Below are 21,352 nucleotides of genomic sequence, written 5' to 3'. Positions count from 1 at the left end.
TGAAGGGGTGTCTCAAGGGCCCATCAATCAGTCGGCGGGGCAAACTGTTGCCCCTGGGCTTTGGAGGGGGAGTACATATGCCTATTACCCCGGGCAAAAAGGCAGGCTAAGCTCCCCTGTCACTCTAAATGATGTGGAGTCGACGACGTGCCCAAAGTCCAACATTATGAACACCATATTTTGCAACAGTCGTGGCAATAACAGACCTCCGTCGCTGAGTGTTTCCTGTCAGCGCTCAATATGTTCAATAACTATCAAATCAAGGCAAATGCCCCTCATCATTTGGAGCCAATCCTAATTTGAATTATTCATAACATTCATATGGCTGCATTTTAATTCTTGTTTTTCATCTCTTATATAACAGATGCCAAATTAAAGAGAGTATTTTTAGCCCGTCATTTTGCTTTACAAAGTATGCCGAAGCAGAAGGAGCATATTAGGGTGGGGGGGGGGGGGGTTTCTGTATGCCCTCCTGTTTAATTAGCCAATCTGAATGCGTCTGTAATCATCTGAGCTCCAGAAAGCAGCATGCAGACATATATACTAATTGGGAGATTGGGGGTTTTGGTACTTTTCATATTTTGCCGGATGGTGACCTGATTGTTAACTCACACCTAAAGACGGCTGCGATGGGATGTCCTCCCCCCTGCACAACCTTGTTGGATATAGCAGTTGAGGTACAGGGGGTGTAAGGGCCGAAGGCAGAGAGGCACGGGCCCCTGGGTGCCACTAACCTGGCTGATGGTGCTCATGGCTCTCATGTAGCTTTCGTTTCGCGAGCGGAATTTAGGCGAGGCCAGAAGCCCTGCCGGGTCCAAGCTGTCCAGACTCCTATTGATGGAAACCTCACTCACCGCCCGCAGATAGCTGTGACTCCGGATCTGTAGCTTGGGCGAGTGCTCCGTGGAAATCCTGCCATAAGAGGAAAAAGTCAAAGCAGAGGAAGAAAGAGCTCGGTTAAAAATGTAGGAACAAAGCAAGATGGAGGCGGACAAGGAGCAGGGGAAACAGAAGGCGAGATAAAGCAATGAAAAGAGAGCGAGAGAAGGTATTTGCAAGGCACCTGGCAGCGCGTATGAACCCACAGATACGGATCAATCCACAATTGCTTCAGGAGACACCCTTATCTAATCAACAAGCGCAGTAGTATTGAGAAACACTCGCAGTAGCTTAGGTCTGTCCTTGAAGCACCTTGTAAGCGCTTTCAAAAACACTTAACGTAGAGAACACTCACATAGATATGTCAGAAGAGAGAAGAGGAACTGTCTGTGTGCGTGTGTGTGTGTGTGAGAGAGAGAGAGAGATATGTGTTTAATCTAAGAACAGATACATAATCAACACAAAAACACACACATAGACCCATCTCCAAGGAAGATGAATAGGTGTCTCATTAGCTCTCACCTGCCTCCAATCCCATCGCTCAGCATGCTTCGCGCCTATGTGGGTCTGTGTGTGCGTGTTTGGGTACATGTGAGGAAAGTGTGTGTGTGTGTGTGTGTGTGTGTGTAGGTTACGCAGCAGTTGGATGCCAGCTAAACAATTCATTAATCAGGGGAAATAAAACCTAAAAAGCTGACTCGCTTTCCTTCTTGATGAACATGGTGGCCTACTAAACCAACTTCCACAGAACAAAGTGCACAGAGAAATGAATACATCTTAGATTATTCACAGTCTATGAGTATATAAAAACACACACACACACACACACACACACACACACATACGCATACTGTACACACACCAACCCACACACACACACACACACACACACAACCCTAATGCCTCCGGGTCAGGGCTGCTTCAATTATGTATTTCCTCCTCAAAATAGAGCGTGGCTACCACAGCAAAGCAAACTCGATTACTCATTCTTGGATGGAAGGATGGAGGTAGAGGACAGCAGAGTGTGACCAGGCTAATGAAAGGACAGATAAGCAATTGAGATGGGAACAAAAAGGTAATGATTTTCCAAGAACAGTTGCTAATTTTAAAAATACACTGTCCTCTGAGCTTTTGTAATACTGAGCACAAGCTACTACATCCAAAGCTCTCGATGGTTACTCATGCTTGCCAGTTCGTTTTTATCAACAAGCTTCATTGTTTTTTAATCCGAGGTTTCCCTGTTGAGGTGTTCTGTAGCGGCGCTGCGCTTTTAATGCATATTTAAAGCAGTCTTTCCTTGTCTGTGGGGTTGTCAGGCGAGAGAAGGAGGTGGTTTGTTGTCACGATTAAGAGAGGGTGTACAACTTTGTTACGTAATCGCAGCTTTTAAGATGTCAGTTGTTCTGATGTGGCCCCAAAACATTATCCTCTTTTATATGGAGCCCCAGGAGTGACACAAAATTGTAACAAGTTGTCTGAAAATTCATAAATACAGCTGAAACAAATAGTAAATTAACTGATAAATCATTTGACAGAAGTTTTATCTGGAATAATTTCAGTTTTATTTTGTAATCCTTTTGGTAGAAATTCCAAACATTAGCTGGATGCACCTTCTTAAATTTAAATCTTTCTTGGTTTATTCATTTTTTTTTTTTTTTTTGCGTTACATAAACGACTGTTAGGTCAGGAGGAAGAGGCAATTTGAATAAGACAACTTTGTTTTTGGGCAACTGGGCATTTTCTGATATTTAATGAGGAAGTAATCGAAATATTAAAAGTGAAATATGTAGGAATTTTAGTTTCAAACACTAAAAAAATGATGGAATTTGAAGTTATGACGTGATGTCAAGGATATCTGTGTTTTGTGCTGCAAAGATAAACAAGCGAACTGACCTTAACAGGACAACACAATTTCATACTGTATCACTTTGTTTATATGTGGCGGACCCTGCCACCTTTCTAGTTTCAAACAGTGTTTCTGGGGACCTTATTTCCTTCTGAGAACAGCTTGGTAATTTAACAAAAAGATACATATTTCTGTGTTTGTATTTTTACCTCATTAATATTGTAAATATTACATTTCTACAGATTTCTTTCTCAAAACTACAACTACATACAGTGCCCCTGTAACTCACTCACTTTATTCTTTAAGTCCTTTGTTTTCCCTGCTTTCCTATGCAACATTTCCCATTCATCATGGACCAATGGATTATAGAACACAGAAGCTGCATCATTAAACCTAAAACAAGGAAATCTGAATGCACGTCCTAAACTTCAGAGATTGGAAGGAATCATCCCTACGAGCTACCCGGAGACTGTGGATGATGCACAGAGGAATTAAGTCAGAAAAGAATCAATCTGCCAACACCATTATCCTTATCCACGTCTGCTCTTGATTTCCCTGTAGGGCTGATTATAGCCTGAACCAATGATGTCTTTGTGGCAACTTGAATGGCAGACCCTGCCTGTAATCAGACCACCTAAGGGGGTGAAGTTCAGCCTGACACAGTGTGTACCTCTATGGAACAAGTGACATTAATGAACACATGTTCCCCTTTGACATTCAGGAATCAGCGCTTGCTAAAGCTGTCTGTTGATTACTACTGCCTAACTGCCCCTTTCTTTTCAGCACCTTGTCTCCCCTGTCAGTCGACTCCCCCTGCTTCCCCATTTGAGAGGTTTTTCTCCCTCCAACTGGCCCATCCTCCATTCACTTTCACCCCCCCCCACTCCCCTTGGTAACTGTCTGAATAAAAGTCCTCAGAGTAATGACTGCGGTAGGAAGACTACAGTGACTGAAAGACAAAGATGTGATCACTGCAACCTATTATTCAAGATGTCTGTTTTGGCCGAGGAATAAAAAAATAAACACGATAAAATCTAGGCCAATACTGAATGAATTGGCAGCAAAAGGAAAGATGACTGAAGAAGAAAGGGTGTCATTTTTCTCCCCAGCTTGGAATAATCCCACCCATTTAAACACAAGTTTTATTTGTGCGCCGTGTTTTAATAAGGAGGAAGGTTAGCATTGTGTGTGAGTAAACACATACAGCAACTTCTCAAGAGCAATTCATCACCGTTCAAGGACACAGTGGTCACAGGATGGGCTCTGAGACATATGGAAGAACAAAGCTGATTATTTAATCATTGCCGAGTGTGACACAGACTTGTGCCAGCTCCCAAAAGCACAGTGTGAAAACAAGACGTCAGCTGCTGCCGCCTTATTCTCTATCTCCAACGCGCAGCAGTGCAGCTTGGTTTGTTCCACTGGGTTCCATCAGATGATGCTGGCGTTCCCCGAGCCAAATTCAAGTCATTAGTGGGCCCCAAGCTGCGCCACATGCACTTACATAAGGACGTGTGTTTGTGTTTGCGCAACCAGTAGCAGTGACTGGTTTTCTTCTCATATGTGTGTATTACACAGCTAATCAGTCACAGCCCGGTGCTGCTATAAGTCTTGTGTATTCAAGTCTTTCACTGTGTCAACGCACTTTGATGGAAAATATTGTCATCAGGTACAAGTTAATTTCATATAAAGACAGTCATATAAATTCAGTAATGAAATTGGTTGAGGGACTACAATTATGCATCTTTTCCACCAACAGCAGCAGTCGGTCTACACAGGTCTTCTAAATGCAACTCAACCCGCTACAAATCACCTACTGACCCCATTCCCACTTCCTGCAGGCAAGGCAGCCCGTCTGTGATTTTTGTCTGAACTGTCACGTTGTACGTCACTTTTCACTTCATGAATGCACTGGAAACAGTTTTAACAGAAAACAAAACAACAATAGACCCATTGTGAAAGAAAATCGGGGCTAAATTATTTTGAGCCAATCGGTCCAATAACATTTAAAAGTCCAGAAGAGCTGCGCGATTAAATTACTTTATCCCCCTTCAAGTTAGCCGGACACTAAATTGGAGGTTAGACGGCTCAGTTGGCGATCAAGATATTTTCATAGCAGGGAAGTTGAGTGTTTTTGGCTTTAAAACACCACTTAGCAGCTTTCAAAGGAATGAATGGGGCTCCATCTCCAATGCTGTGTCCAGTAATAAAAGCCTGATCTTAGTGGGTTTAAGTGGGATTTTTGACCAGTGGAAATTAGGTTTAATTCTACTTTATTGCAACGTTTGTCTTTTCGCAGTTTTAGCTATCAGTTCTCTGGAAGAGATATTGATATGGCAATATATTTTATTGCTTTCTCGCGCGGTATGATTATCGATAATATGGTGCACGTTATATGCATTTGTATTTAAATATGCAGGTGTGTCATTTTTTTTGTTCAGGCCTACTGTAGAAACACGGTGGACTCTGTGGAAGAGGATTCACTTCCTCTGTTGATAAAAAAAGACCTTTATCAAAGCATTTTACATCTACACACAAACACAATGATTCTAAGTTTCAGGTGATTACACATATGATAGTCAATGAAAACCATTATGAATATTATATTCAATTTCCCAAAAAATAGATTGCCCTAAATCTTTCATACTCGGCCTTAACTCACGTCTGAACTGTAGACAGTGCTGTCAGCTGTTTCAAGACTTTGCTCAGCCAGAAACCTTCATGATGGAGTCCAATATTGCTGAATACTTTATGAGCTCACACTGTGAAAAATATGCTGCTGAGCAGAGAATGCCTCGTGCATCAAGAAACAACTTCATCAGAGTCTTCAAATGATAAAGCTCAGCTTTTAACTTCAGATCTTGAACGAAAAGAACTGCTGTGGCGGAGAGATAAAATATCCCTTGCATGTTCTCCACCCACAATGAATTTCCCCTCAATGGGACATCTATTTTCTAACACACTACAGTACATGAACAGGCATTATGTATTTTGTGTATGTGACTGTGGTGTTACAGAGGCGAGCTATGAAGATACAAGTGTGTGGCAGAGTTGAAAGCACAGAACAAGTTATTAAGTTGTGCCCATTGAGAGTCAGAGACTTGTACATGAGCCAGACTATGGTGGTTGCCATCTTGGTCTTCTGTAACTACAATTGGACAAAAGGCTAGAGCTTTCACTCTACATGGGACCATAATTCACAAATATAAATAATGAAGAGTCTAAACAAGACCCTAGGACATTAAACTAATTAGGAAACTGTTTACTCAGATAATAAATCAAGAGAGGAATAGGTTCATTTTCTCATAAGCTTACATATAATAAAAAGTATTTTTGAAACCAGTGGAGTCACCCCCTGCTGGCCATTAGAAAGCAATCTGGTCTAAGGCATTTCAGCACTGGCTTCACTTTTCAGACCTGAAAGCTACATCCGGTGTTTATAGTGGTAGGGTGGAGACCATTTCTGATAAATCAAACACAAACTTACTTGAGTGTGGTCATCTCTGTGAGGGATGGCTGTGTGGCCTTCAGGTAGCTGGCTCGTCGAGCCTGGACCTTGGGCGAGGGTTTGGGGCTGCAGTCCGAGTCTCCGCTGTCGTCTTCTGCCATGGCTTTGATGTAGCTGCCGCTGCGCATCCTCCGGCAAGGAATCTCGTCATCCTTTCCCAGCGGAGAGAACCCGCTCCAGTCATCCTGAGGCACCTGTAGAGAGAAAGTGAGGTGAGATAAGGTAAAGAGGGAGCGAACACATTACACCCCCCAAGATATGAGAGCTCCTACAGATGCACTTACACGTGAACAAAAGCGAGGCTTCAACATTTTCTATCCCGGCCTGATATAAATACCTGTATGACACAGTGTTCTTCATGCACTAAAAGCCTAAGTAGTAACAGTATCAATACAGGTCTTGCCTGGATCATACCATGCGCCTGGGTTGTCTGTCCTGGGTTGCATGCGGCATATCAAATGCAGGGAATGTCTTGTTTTGACAAAACGTTGCAGCACTCTGGCCCCTGTCTGCTCTCCTGACTTTTCACACACACTAATGAAGGTAAAATAAAAGGAGGTAAAGCTATCTCCCAGCCCTAATCTAAAAGAGAGAGAGTCAAAGACAGCAGACCTAGAGAGAGAGGGAAAACAAAGGGGGTTTTGTTCAGCAGAACCACTGCAGTCCCAATGTGAGTGGCTGTTAGGGCACCAGCTCTGAAGTGAAGGAAATGAGATACAGAGCGAGAAAAAAGTGCACGAGAATCATTCAACAGACCGGTGGGTAGCTAGGAAACCAAGCTGACTTTGATGTCAGGGGGCAGCAGCAGACTGCGCTAACATCTTGGGAAAGACCGGGTCTGCGATGACGTCAGGAGAATTTATTGTCACAGAGAAAAACCCATTAAAAAATGAATGGAGTCATGCTTTTTATCCAATTAACCTCACAGTTAATGTTCAGTCTATTTCAAATGTTCTAACCTGTGATTTTTTTGCACAAGTTCACGAAAAGGTGAAGCATTGTAATTAAGTGTGCAAAGTGTATGAACACCAGACGATGAATGGACCCCATCCCAGAAGGTGAAGCAAAAAACACGTCGATTTCTTGTGCTAAGGATTCAAAAAAAGTAGCTCAAACTAACTAGTGAGGCTGCTCTCCTTGAAGCCCGTTTGTTCCCTTTCCATTTTCTCTTTCTAGAAAAAAGAGCTCGCTCTTTCAGGCTGGGAGAAATGTTGCCGTACTGCAGCGACAACATCCTTCCTTGATCTGCTAGCACCGTTTCTCAGGCTGTTAAAATGCACGGCCACACAGAAGTTTCTCTCTGTCTTTAATGCTTCCTCACTCTCTCTTTCTGCCTTTTACTTTCTCATTCATGGCCTTCTCCGTTGCCCTTATTTGCACTCTTTTGGTCACACACACTCTCTCTCACGCACATACACACACTTCCTCCTCTATTCTCGCTGCCTTTCCTCTCCACTTTTCTCCTTTCTTATACTTGCAGCTCACCCCGCCGTCAGGAAATCTATGCAAACTGAAACATTTTTATTCTTTGTGAAACAGTGACTGAGCACCCACGGCCACCACCACTGAGCTTCGGGACTAGAGTATTTTTTCTTTAATTTCTTTGCCTGCTCACCTCTGGCTCTCTCTGATCTCATAGCAGCAGCCTGCACTCGCTCCGTGAATATGATTTAGACGCCTACACACACACCAACACTGCTATGACCAAGACGGTACACTCTCAGCTGCTGCGTCAGTGTACTTTCATGTGACAATTTGCTATTTTAGACAGGAGTTTCCAGTCTGGTTTCCTGTGCTTTGCAAAAAATAAATGCAGTTTCATGGTGACGGTACATGCGCTTGAACCTAAAATCAGCTTACAGCATTATCTGATTCTATGTGACTTTTCTATGTGACATACTGTGCAGTACATAAGTAAAAGCTTAAACACCAACATGCTCACATATGAATATTTACATGCACATTGAAACAAAGACAGATGCCATGTGAGGAATTTTGCAATATGTGTTTTGATGAAATCAGGGACAAAGTCAGCCTATAATTATTTGAGACACAGGGAATGAAGGGATGGGCTCTGGGTCACTGCCTCCCCAGTCATCCCTTCAGGCTCACACACAAACAAACACGGATGCATGCAGAAGCGTGGAGGAGCAGATGGCACCGCAGGTTGCATGATGAATGACATGCGAGAGGTGGGGCTGTTTTAACAGTCCTACCTGTAGGAAGTGGCAGGTGCGACCCTGCTCGGCTTTCACTAGAGCTTTATCTAGGTTGACTGAGGCCTTCTGGTAGACTTCTCTCGCTCGGCTCACCGTCAGAGTCGAAGACCACGAGCTCTTCTTCAGCTGCACTTGGCTGTCCAGGGGGCCTACCAGCGGCATGGCCCCGCTGCTGCCCCCAGAGCACGTCGAGCACTTCACGTCGTTGTTGCTGCGTGACGTCTTGAGCGAGTGGGCGCTGATGGTATTGTAAGACTCCATGAAGTACTGCGACTGGGATTTGTCCGGATGGCGCCCCATGGTCATGACCCCAGAAGGCAGGCCTCCACTGCTGCCCCCATGGTGATGATGGTAGAGGCACATCTCCCGGTCGAGCGTGTCGTCTGAGCTCCAGTAGCCTGAGATGGCAGTGCGCATCTTAGGCTCTGACTTAGAGCGGTCTTTGCTCTTACTGCGCTTACTGTGCTTCAGGGTGCCGGAGGAGGAGGGGGGGTCATCAGGGCTGGATTTGCTGCCGTTCATCCTCCCGCTCCCTCCTCCACTAGACCCTGAGGGCCCCTCCAGGGAGTGGGACTTGGTGAAAAGCTTCTGGACAGAGTGAACGAGGTGGCGGATCCGGCCAGGGCTGTCGCTACGCTGGTGTTCTACTGCAGTGCGCTTGTACTGCAAGGTGTGGTAGCCTTCACGCCGTACAGGCGCCTGGTGGTCGAACTGCTCCAGCAGGTTAGAAGGGATTCTGTTGTTGTTGCCACCACCTCCTCCACCTCCCTTACTGCTCCCTGTCGGCCCCGTATAAGGCACCACAGCACCACACTCCGTCTTCAGCTCATGGTGAGAGCTGTAATGTCTGCGAGGGAAGGTGCAGCTGGCCAGATCAGGGTAGGCACTGCACTCAGACTGAAAGGAGCTGCGCTGTGTGTAGCAGGGGTGGTCAGTAGAATGACCCTCCCCGGGGTTGAGGAAGTAGGACCGACGATCCGCGTTCCCCAGGGTCATGGAGTCGTAAGAGGGGTCGCAGGTCACCGTGTGGTGGTGACTACGGCTACTGGACAGGCCTTTCATTGTCATCGTGGCCGGGTCGACGTGCACATCCAACTGCTGCCACGGGAAGTTTGCACAGGCCCCAAAACTAGCTCTACAAAGAAACACACAGCCATGAGGTAGAACAGACAAACAAACAAACAAACAAGAAGAGAGAGACAGAAAAGAGAATGATAAATATCTCATATTTGCATACACTCAAAGCACAGTGTAATGTCTGTTGCATCTGCTTTCATTTGAAGAAGATGCTTCTTGGCACTCCTTCACAGACGAGAAAACTTGACGACGTTGACGGGACTTGGACCTGCTCTTTCATCTTTGTCCTTCAAAACTTCAGAAGGGGAATCTCTAAATATAGCAGCCACTTGGCATGTGGTCCCTGACATCCAGATCTGTCCTAAAGCTTCCTCTCGCTCGTCTCTGTTCTCTCTGGTAGATTTCAGTGAGAAAATGACAAGGGATCGAGGAAACAGAGACAAACAAAGGAAGACGAGGTATCAAGAAGAGTTCAAATCTATTTCCAGCTCAGGCGTGTGCTATATTTGTTCAAGGGTACTGTTAGAAATGAAGCATCAACAGGAAATGTAATGAGAAATTTGTGATGCGATGGCAGAGGCAACCTCTGCAGCGAGTCCTAATCCCTCATATCATTTAAAAGATGATGTGACATATCAGCTTGTGCTTAAAAAGTGCATTTATTCTTGCTTTAGACTACACCTGCTCTATGTGCATGCAAGCACATACCCACACCCACAAACAACTAATGATCACAGCCCGATCTCACACTTTTCCTCTCTGCCTTGATTTCTCTTCTACGGGCAAACTAATTGGCCAGTAAAACCCAGCTGACAGCTTCTGGGCTGGTCGAGGCAAGCTGCAATAAACGACCTTTCCCTTACACGGCGACATGAAAACAATGGCATCCATCAGCGCCCTTAAACTGCCTTTCTTACGCATCTGGGGCTGTGGCTGGCTAACCGCTGAACCCACACTGTTTCCAATGGACGGGAGGTGAGGCTAACGAGACAATAATAAGAGCCCACGCACCCTGGTTTAGCCCTGTGACAGCAGTGTGGCCGAGAACTGCGCGGGGAATTCATTACTGCGATTTATAATGCACTACCAGAGGCCACTGTGGTAAATAAAAAAAAGGGGAAAAAAATGAGGAGGAGGAGGGGGACAAAGGGAGGAAACATAACAAGAGAAAATAAGGGAGACAGTGGTGGAATGAAATATCGTGTTAGTTCTTTACATAACAGGAGGACGCTGTGTAGTGCACATGCAGAATGTATTTAAGTGCATGAATATAGATTGAGTCAGATTAATTATTTCCTTTGACGTGGCTATAAACTGGATGCTGGATTAATTGAAAAAATTGGGGAAAAATTATTCATGGAATTTCCTCGTCTGTGCTGAAGCAGGGACTCGAATCACTGTGGGAGAGAATTAAGCCGATATATTACTCTCGTATTGTTAGAGTGAAAATGAAAAAACATAGAGTGGTCAATCCCCACCGCCATCTGCAATATCCTCACACGAGTGAACACACACAAAGCGCGCACTACATACCACACAGACACGCACAGTGTCCGCTTCTTGCAGGGCACTTAAAAAGTGGGCTGTGTCCAACTAAAGGTATTCATTGCAGTTGACAGAGATCCCTTCTGTTGGCCGCTGAAGCACAGAATGTGACCTAAATAAAAGGCCCTCGCGGTGATCCACAGCAGCGTGTTTGTGGCACAGCTGTCTGCAGCACTGCACTAAAGCTGAAAAGCTGAAGTTGGGTCATGCTGGCTCTCTGCCTGCTAGCCACACATACGCGTACGCAAACACAGGCACACACACTGACATACAAATACGTAGTGTATCTGACAGGCTGCATATCCATGCTGAATTCTGATGCTGCTCGCTTGTAAAGTGCAGTTTATCAACAAGAGGAAGAGGATCTGCTGGTTCTGCCATGGCTGTCAGGTAGCTACGGCCAACGGTGACGAGAGGAAACCACATAGGCAGCTGCAATTACGTATTATGTTATATGTCCATCATATATCTGACTGACCCAGTTGTGTCTTTACCTGTCTGGTCAAGCAAACTCAATATAGCACACCTACAACTGGACAGGCTCTATTACAGCTGTGAAATAGTAATAAATACGTTTGACAATTTCCTGATGTTGAAAATGTTCATCGGTGTTAATGAATATTTTTTTGGTCATCTTTCCATGCTTGCTGCTAGGAGCGAATGACTGTTTGCCAACCCTGTCAAACACGCTACTGTCGCACAGAAAATAATGCAGTTCACAACAATGACAACAGGCTTCTCATTTTCAATGTGTGACTGTAACTTTTCGTAGCAAATCTGATCAGCTGTATCTTGCAAGCTGATTAAGCTACCTGAGTTAGGTACCTGAGTCAGTTGAAAATGCTTTTCAAACGGGTCTTAAATATGGGCTACTCTTGGCTGTATGATATCACGCCAAATGGCTGAAGCTAAAGCTGCATATCCCATGCAAAAGGTTAGGATAGGAAAGAGTCTTGCAAATGTGGTTACTGCTATCTGTGGTAACATTGGTTGAAGTTGCTGGAATGTCAATTTCCCCAAATCAGATAGAGAGCAGGGCAGTACTATTCTTTTCAGTTCATTTTTGGTCTCTGTAATGTTTAATTTCGGCAGTAGGTTGTAAGTTAGTTAGCCAGACATGCTAACGATTGCAGCTTTCTGGAAAGGCATTGATCAGTTACAGCTGCTAAGCTACGATTAGACAGTTGCTTGTTTGTTGGAGGGATTTAGTGAACGCTCAACTGTCACCATGAGCCACAGTAGCAGTACAATTCCATGAACTATGGTGACTAAAAACCCTTCGTTCACAACACAAAACCAACAAGGAAACAAATGAAAAACATCAAGAAGACCCAAACAACTTGCCCCTTTTACTTTGTGTGAACAGGCTCCGAAAAACCACTGAGACTTCATTACATTTAAAGTGATTGTGTGCTGAACAGCAAGGTGTGCAAACAAAATGCAGGAGTAGATAAAACAAGTCAGGCTATGAATGTTAATGCCCATTAGCACCTGCACTGCATCAGCACAGCGGGCTAAATTCTATTTAGATGCCATGCTTGTTTGGGCTCAGATGAGATAAATGGAAAATAGATTTTTCCTTCACCATAACCTAGCACAGTAGCCAGTCTTGGACGCATCCTCACAGCGGTCAAATCCATTCTTAATTTTCTTTATGTTGGCTTAAGCTTTCGGAGCTTTGATAAAATAAACAAAGGTGGTATGAGAATGCAAAGTAACATTGACTTTACTGCACACCATCTTTGTAGGAAGCTATGAGATCAATATGCCTCTGTGTGAGAAGACTGCCGCAGCTTCTTTTGCTGGCAGAATGAAAAAGGCTGCTGTACAGATTGCAGTTAGTCTATCTCCCTCGGTCGACATCAAACACCGGTTGCGAGGTGGAGCTCGGGGCTTACAGAGCATCTTTGAGGCCACACGGCTACAAAAGGTCTCTTCCTCGGTCTCAAACCTGGCAATGATTTTTCTCCAAAAGGTCGAAAACATTACCAGCCTCCTCACCACAGGGGGGGCAAATCACCTCAGTGGATGTGGCTCATCATATGTGTGCGTGCGTGTGTCTTTATGTTTGTGTGGAAGGGGAAGAGACAGTGCAGCACTTTACCTCTATTTTTCAGGTCAAGTGAAGTTTTTTGCCTTGGATCCTGCAAATGTTTGCAGTCTAAGGCCTCTGCATGAAATTACTGCACAGACTGGGTTCAGTATGTGTGAGACAGGAAGCGGATGGTGGTAGCTTGCAGTTTTATCTACTGCATTGTACCTTTAAATAAGGGCAAACAAAAACAAAAAAAGTACTCCTGCAGACTCATTCATGCTTTAAAATCTAATACAAAAAGTTCCCAGTTTGCGTGAAACGCAGAGTGCATTTCTTACATACCTGATTCATGCGAGCCACTTTCGACTTTTAAAACATGCTGAATGCAAAAGGGTATACTGCACACTGCGTTCTTGTATTTTTCATGAGCAAAAAAATCTCATTCTAGGAGATGCTCTAGTTTTTCCCTCTTTCGGAGTCAATATTTGTGCATGGATGAGCCGAGATGCCAACCTTGAGATTTGAAGAATGGGAGGATTTCAAAAAAATGTCATGGTCCTGTTTGTTCAGTGTATGTGAGTTTCTGTGTTTTCCAGTCTGTGTGATGTCTTTGTCTTCTGTGTCTTCCTTCCTGTTTTCTAGTGATTTTCCCTCCATGCCTGTCCTGTATCTGTACATCTCCTTCATTAGCTTTTCCCTCCTCCCAGCCTTAATTCAGCCTGTCAGCTCCTTCCCTTCTGTAGAGTTTTTCCATTCGTTACCTTCACCTGTGTTTCTCCACCTCACTCCACCTGCACCTAATCCCTTCCTTGGTTTAGGCTGTGTTTAAGTCCAGTCTTTTGTTCAGTCACTGTCAAGTCATCTGTTGAGTTTCCCCTGATCCTGCTGCTGGGTTTCTCTTGGGTGTTTGGGTCTAACTTTTCTGCTTCAACGTGACAGAAAGCAAAGAAGTATTCTGGGAGTTCTACCCTCAAAAATGTGAGATTCAAGGACTGAAATTCCTGCACTCTGATGACATTAAAAGAATGAAAATAGCAAAATAACAGGTAAAGGGTAACATCATTATTATGTCATATAATTACAATTTTACTTGAAATTCTTAATTGTATCACAGAAAGGGGTTATGATAACTAACAGGGAAAGAAAGTGTGAAAATTGTCATAAATCAGCCCGGTAAGTAACCTGGAGTGAGCAATGACAGATGTTGAGTCTCCCAGGAAAATCGAGAAGGATTTGACAAACAAAAACAAATATTTTCAATGCAAGAGTTGGACAGCAATAAGCCTTTTTCAAAAACAATGTCCCAGTTACCATAACTGTGCACAGCTCTTGTAGAGGCTCTAATAAAACAAAGCTAAATTCCATCATGACACAAAACGTCTGCATATTGAGATACCACTGACATGTTTCTATTTTTTGTAATTTGGGTGAAGTGACCCTTTAAAACTAAAGAGCATAGCATGTTCTAGTGTAACCAAGATTAGCATTATGCTTGTTTGAGTGGAAGAAGTCAATATAGTGGAAAATTTGAGGAATGACATAAAAAACCCTCTCTTTATACAGAAACACACACGGTATATTCACTTATACTGTGGAGCCACTTTAAAAGAGCCTTCAACGCAACTTCAACAAAACTCCCCCGTATTTATAAATATTCAATTACATGAATATTTGACGGTTTAATATCTCAAAGTGAAACACACACACACACACACACACACACACACACACACACACACACACACACACAGACACACACACACAGAGTAAAGCTGGGGCTGGCAGAGAAGCCCATAACAGAGACAAGAGAGGATGTTCTCATTGTGGATGTGTGAACAGTGCCTTTAAGAACAAATCCCCCAGAGAATAATGTCGTGGAACATTTTAAAGACAGCCAGGGGCCAGAAAGCCGTTGAGGGAACTGGTAATTTTTTTGTGTTTCCGGATTATGTAAAAGTGGCTTTTAGGGATGTCAGGAGAGGCTGAGAAGCACTAACTTTAATGTCTCACTGTTAAAATGACTCTTAAATGATAGATGACTGTCTCCCTCGACTGTCCTGTCTCTCTGCAGAAAAGGCAGCATTTTGAAGAAAAACAGCACATTATTGCTTTCGGTTTATATGATTTGCTTCATAAAATATTTGAATGTCTACAAAAGCAATATCGGATGCGATAAAAAGTCCTGTCAGTGTTGGAGAGTGAATGTCCCCCCTTACATGAAATAAAATGGATTGCTGAGAGCACTTTATTTCTATCAGTATCATATTTTTTATAGGTTTCTTCACTGGTCACACAGAGAAAGATAAGAGGCCAGACAGTTTATCTTTACTGTCACAGCTTATGCAACATTTTCCCCATTGTGATTTGCATGCAGGCTTCCTTCAAAACACCCAGGAATTAAATCACTGCGTGGCAACTCATCGAAAGATGCAAATTAACATGAAAAACTAGCACATATTTACAGAACATCTTTAGAGTGTTTCTTTTTAAGCAAACAGATCATTATACTGTGTTGTATAGATGCAGTTTTCCCGGCGTGTAATAAGCATGTTTCTGCTCACTGTACAGGCTTGCATTATGAAAACACATGCCTCCCTGGATGGATTGATGTTCCCGATTTCCGCAAGACAGCTCCTTTCTCACAACCAAACTAATTAGGCTGACTGTCAGGGCTCTCTCTGACAAATGGAGTGACTGTGCTGAGTTATAGCTCAGGAACTACCTAACACATTCAGGAGATAGATTCCTCTAGTGATGAGGTGTATTTGATCAAGGTAAACAAATTAACAAAGGCATTAAGTCGAGAGAAAGCCTGGTTTTGTTTGTCTCGGGCAGAGCTGTCACTGAGGCGGACACTTCTTGTTTGCAGAACTCCAACAACACAGGAGTGTGTAAGGACGCAGTGGAGGCAAACAAGCATCGGGAATTGAAGGTCGTTTTAGAGTTAGGAGGATTTAAAAGTGCCTTTCTGTGACGCGCACATGAAAAGCATGTCAACATTACAATAATTTTACATGATATACCAAGAAGTGTGTCCTCTTGTTGGTTGGTTGTTTGGTTTGTCAACAGGATTACACAAAAACTAGAGAACTGTTTTTTTGTGAAACTTGGATAGAAGATCTAGAAGTGTCTCGGCCCAGAATAGAACCAGATAACTTTTGGTGCACATCCGAATAAAGAGTCAGGCAGCTGGTGTCTATGGGTGAGTAAAAAAGGGGACTGTTGGGTCTTAGTGGAGGTATGCGCTCTACTGAGTGCCATATCGAAATATGTAAGAATTGACCACCTGTGGAATTCATACTCAAAACAAATATTAGTAGAGAAAGTGCTAACTGCTGCTAACTGTAGCTGCTATTAGCTAGTTAGAAATACTGAAGTGTTTGTTCTAACACCAATAGCACAGGAGCATTAAACAGGTCGGGGCTAGCTGGTTAGCATGCTACCTTCAGTGTTTGCAACACAATGCAATAGTTGCATAACATCAGAACTGATCATTTTAGTGCATTTTTGAATGTTTTCAACCGAAATTCTCACATATTACACGTTTAATTATCATTAAAAGCACTGATACAATCGAGATAATACTTTTACGGCACACGGTCAGAATTTCAAGCAACAACTCAGCATCAAAGTCACTTCTCATACGATGAAGTGACGCAGAAAGTCCATGTAGAAAAACACGAGTTGTAATAAAGTGTTAGAAATGTTCTGATCATAAGATTGCTGTGCTAAAAGCCTTCACCCCCTTTTCAATAGAGATGGATGCCCTCATCATGAGTCCCTTGATCTTTAAAGGGAATAGATTGAACTGAGTGGATCTGATACTCGGCTTTGACATAACAAAAGGCCATGACACCATTGAGATTGCTATTATGTGGCTAAAGGTTGAATCCATCGTGGGCATGCAGTGAGAACCAAGGATAAAGACAGCACCTATCTGTTCACATTAAAGGGTAACATTTACAGTCAGATACAAAATTCTATATAAGACCGTCATGTGTTCGCTCTGAGGATTTGGCTCGTTGCTTTTTTCTCGAGATGTCAAACCCCGTCAAACAAAATCTATATTCACCTGTGATTGATATTTACCTTGACCAAGGACAATATGTTTTTATTTTATATTTGCCAACAGTATTACACAAAAACTCTGGATAAAGGGACAGATCCAGATTTTCTTTTTCCCAAATGCTTTAAGACTGTGATATTGGCTGTTTTTCAGCATTTTCGTTAAGTCCTCAGTGAATAATGCATGGCTCTTGATGAAAGAGATTAGGTATACTTATTCAGATGGTATTCTTTGAGTAATACTCGATGACCTATATTGAAATTAAAATTTACTCTATATTAGCACAGGCTGTTCCTTGAACTCAAGCTGTGAGCCCTATCAGAAAACTAAACTTTGCTACTGATTTCCTCTGTTAGGATATTCTACACGGGTTGTGTTGAAATGTATTGCATCCATTTACAAGTCAGTTCAACCTTGTTCAAGCTTGATCTGTTGAAAAAGTGACAGCCTGCAATATCAGCTGTATTGCTGTGCAGCTCATGGTGGACCACAACATCGATTTAGTTTTTCTGAGGCTACATTTTTCACAAAGTTAATTCTCCTGCTTTCAATTATAGATAAAACTTACATGTCAAAAAGCTTCAAGGGTAATACAGATATCAGGGATAACTGATTATGGATGTTACCAAAGTGACTGATTTAGAGGACAAAAATGCCATATAGGAGTACAAGATCACATTTAGCTCTTGCATTCATCGTCCTACTCAGATTTTGATACTAGAATTACAAATATAAATATTGTTATAATTAAATACACACCCATGATATTATCCAGTAAATGTAAGGAAGTTAAACATGTAATTGCTTTAGAATGGAAGGAAATTCAAAGACCTGATGCCAGTCAATGGATTATGTCTTAGTGTGGACACTTTCCTTACATATAATAAATGATTTGACCTGCCTATGTCAGACGAGGATCGGCGCCACCACCATTACTCCAAGTTTTTAGTAATTTGTATCAGAGAGATTGACATGCTTGTAAATAGAAAAAGGAGAATAGGATGATGAATGGACCTCTGATTTTCCCCTATAATTTCTTTCTTGTTTATTTTTAATACTATGCTTATGAACTTTCTCTCGAATCGATAATGTATTATTGGAAGGGCTTTTGTGAAATTTTGTTCTGTTTATCTAAAAGTTCAATAACGCTATCCATAAAAAGCAGGCAAGGAAATTGGACAAGGGAGGACAGCATCGCCATGGAAACAAATGGATTTTCTGGGGGAAGACAATGTGTTTTCACCCCAGCTAATGAGAACTCATATGAACCAAGCGCTCTGGGATCATATGTGTGGACGGCAACAGAAGTGGTCATTTCTTGTGCTTTATATCTTCATGTACCCACAGGGCATGAAGGGATATGAAAAATGGCAAAACGCCTGTCTTATCATCTATTTTTAGACAGACATTTTAATCAGAAGCACAAAAGACATAGCAATAGATAGTTATGGATGCATTATCGCTGATAAATGCAATGCAAACATTTTTGATCATATGGGTGATTGAATAAATTCTGCAGCATTCCTCTGGCACTCAACTGTTGGATAAAATAAGCACATAAGTCATGTACCAAAGAATAGTCAATTAATGATTAAAGACAGATGAATGAAGGGGTCTGGGGGCTCTGTTGTAATTACCTTGAGCCTATGATGGAAAAGGTCTATGCTGATGAAATTATTATCCATGATGACAGTGCTCCAGTCTGCAGGGTGCAAGGGGTCACTGAGTAGATTGATGATAATAATTATTATTTTTACTTTTTAAAAACTTTGCAAAGCATGCAGAAAGATGCAGAATGAAAATATCTCTTATCATCATTATTGTACATCAATCATTTCACAGAGTTGTTGGGTCCAAAATGATAGATTGGTTCTAGGTTCTATCAAGGTTCCTGAACCAATAGTATAACAAGGTTGGTATCACAAGATATCTGTGTTTCGTTAACGATTGGCAGGCTCGGTAGTTGCCAGTTTGTGGAAGAAAAAAAGAAGAAGAAGAAGAATGGCTGATTTCTACAGTATATGCCCATAATACTGTACTGCCCTCATGTTAGCTAGCTACTGTTAGCAACTTTATTGTTAGCTAGGTAGCATTAGCAACATTAGGAACACTAGCATGCTTTGGCAATGTTAGCTGGTGCACAATCGTAAATGTAATGAAAGGCGGAGATGGAATGCCACATTTAGTGGCTGGATGTAATCAATGATACCTTAAAATAAATCACATGCTGTGGAAATCACAGACCACAAGATCTCAACCCAAATAATCTATGGCAGATTCATGCTAGGGTGACGGTATGGTTGCCTTATTCAGATGGTCACACAGTATCCAAAGCCAGCTCTTCCTTTTCTGATGTCAGAATTGCTTGTCAGACAAAGATTTCCAGAAAGAGTGCGGCATTATACGGGGATATCTTTGCTCCCACCTTCAGCGGGGTTCCACAGAACCTATGCCAGGGAACATTTATGCTGTTTTGATGCTTTTGGCAGCCCTTTCACCCCGACAACCCAAATTGTGGGCTTTTCTCCTAATGCGTCATGCACCTACAGAATTGGATTAGGGCCGCTGTAAAAAACATTTGAGTTCTGACTTTTCTTTTTTTCACAATTCTGACTTTCATCTCAGGATTCTGGTTTTCTTCTCAAAAAAAGTCATCATCATGGAAAACAAGAAGAATTACATCCTTTTTAACAGTGGTCCTGATCTCCCTCCATACAGTATGCATCTGCACATGAAGGCCAAGTTTAAGACACAGGATTTGTTTACGGTTTTAATCATGGGTTTATACATGTATGGAAATGAATTGCTTCAGTCTTTTTGCTTAATCTGCATTTCATCACAATTCCTCTCAAAGTAGGTCACTGTAACATTCAAAAAGCTACTCTGAGTCAGCCAACACACACACACTAATACAACATCGGATAAAAGGCGTCCACATATGTTTGGATATGCACGTTTCCCCTCTGTAGGCTCACAGAATAATAACCTGTATGTTTATATTCTCTCTTAAGAGCCGTGAAATCTGGGGCGTCTAATCCTGCACTACGTGGAAGTGGCATAGTGCTGTGACGGTGATAACTAAATCAAACCCTGTGGAGTAAAGGCTGAGTGTGCACGTGTGTGTTTGTGTGTGCATCGCTCTGCATGTTCTACATTACTCACTGCACCCTCATCCCTCAGCCACGGCCATGACCCACATGTGAAAAAGTTGCTAATGCAGCTAATGTCAGTGTGAGGCTCGCAACGGTGGCATTTCTCCAGTGTTGGTACACTTGTAGCTGAATTTAAGAGTGCTTCTGCACCCTCATTATCGCCGCTATTTCCAGTCATGCAGTTCGCTTGTGAGCGGGCACAGATAAACCCAACACGGACAATTAAACTTTACAAAACAAACTGTGTGTATTTTTCAGCCGCCGCGCTGTGTGTTTCATGTGATGATTGTTTTTTAATCCTTTAGTAAGTCTGCTTACTAAAAAAATCCGACGCCTCGTTGCACGTGACTTGCAGGGCGATTGTGTTGTTTTATGAAAAAAAAAAAAGAAAAAAGGAGCCCCGCTCACTGCAGTGCGGGTGTGAGCTTTGATTGTACAGTATGTATAGTATGCACAGTACAGTCACTTGCCACTGTCAGGAGGCATTAGCCTCAAACTGCTGCCAGAGGCGTCAAGAGTGTCAGGTGATTTCAAGCAACTGATTCTGCAGTTAATTACATGTCAGGAAACTGAGCTGACCTTAAGTCTGCACGGTTCATGTGTTAATATGCTTTTAGCGGATGTAGTCTAAATACCTAACTCTGTCCTTTAACAGACCATTTATTAAACTTTCATCTGACTGTATGTGCTAATAAAGATTAAATGTTGTATTAGCCTACACCTAATACCAAGCAATCATTCCTGATTTGCATATAATAATGCAATGAAGTTGGGAGTTACTAATGAAGTAACTCCCAACAGCTCAGAAAATAATTAAGCTCGCTGAAAAAAAAAATGTCAACAAGCCAACAATACTGCAAAAAAAAGATTCAGCCGGCTGTTTCTTTTGTGGAAACACTTTACAGCCATGTGCTGATGACCAACTGAAGCCTTTTTGATGAGATTACCTCGCCGCCATCTTTAAGACTAATGCAAGGATATCTGCTTAACTTCCTCTGGCAGAGGTCACGCGCTGGTTACGGCAA

At 42.6% G+C, this 21,352-nt stretch overlaps 1 protein-coding gene across 6 annotated transcripts in view; it reads right to left on the bottom strand.

Annotated features, from left to right (window-relative positions):
• dlgap1b (discs, large (Drosophila) homolog-associated protein 1b) overlaps positions 1-21,352 on the bottom strand; it is a 100,704-nt gene that overhangs the window by 37,386 nt on the left and 41,966 nt on the right. For 3 of the 6 annotated variants that reach the window (XM_037079625.1, XM_037079629.1, XM_037079626.1), the window contains 3 exons: positions 8,450-9,587; positions 6,213-6,427; positions 735-912 (listed from right to left, as the gene is read on the bottom strand). In XM_037079625.1, coding sequence (XP_036935520.1) covers positions 735-912; positions 6,213-6,427; positions 8,450-9,520 — 1,464 coding nt within the window. In that variant the 5' untranslated portion in view covers positions 9,521-9,587. Of the gene's footprint in view, positions 1-734; positions 913-6,212; positions 6,428-6,647; positions 6,740-8,449; positions 9,588-21,352 lie in introns of those variants that run through there. The other 3 variants (XM_037079628.1, XM_037079627.1, XM_037079630.1) reach the window with 3 other exon arrangements.

This window comes from Acanthopagrus latus, chromosome 19 (genome assembly GCF_904848185.1).
Source record: "Acanthopagrus latus isolate v.2019 chromosome 19, fAcaLat1.1, whole genome shotgun sequence".
In the NCBI taxonomy this organism is placed as follows: domain Eukaryota; kingdom Metazoa; phylum Chordata; class Actinopteri; order Spariformes; family Sparidae; genus Acanthopagrus; species Acanthopagrus latus.
Note: the sequence above shows the minus strand (reverse complement) of the source record. Positions and strands in the feature narration are given on the sequence as shown.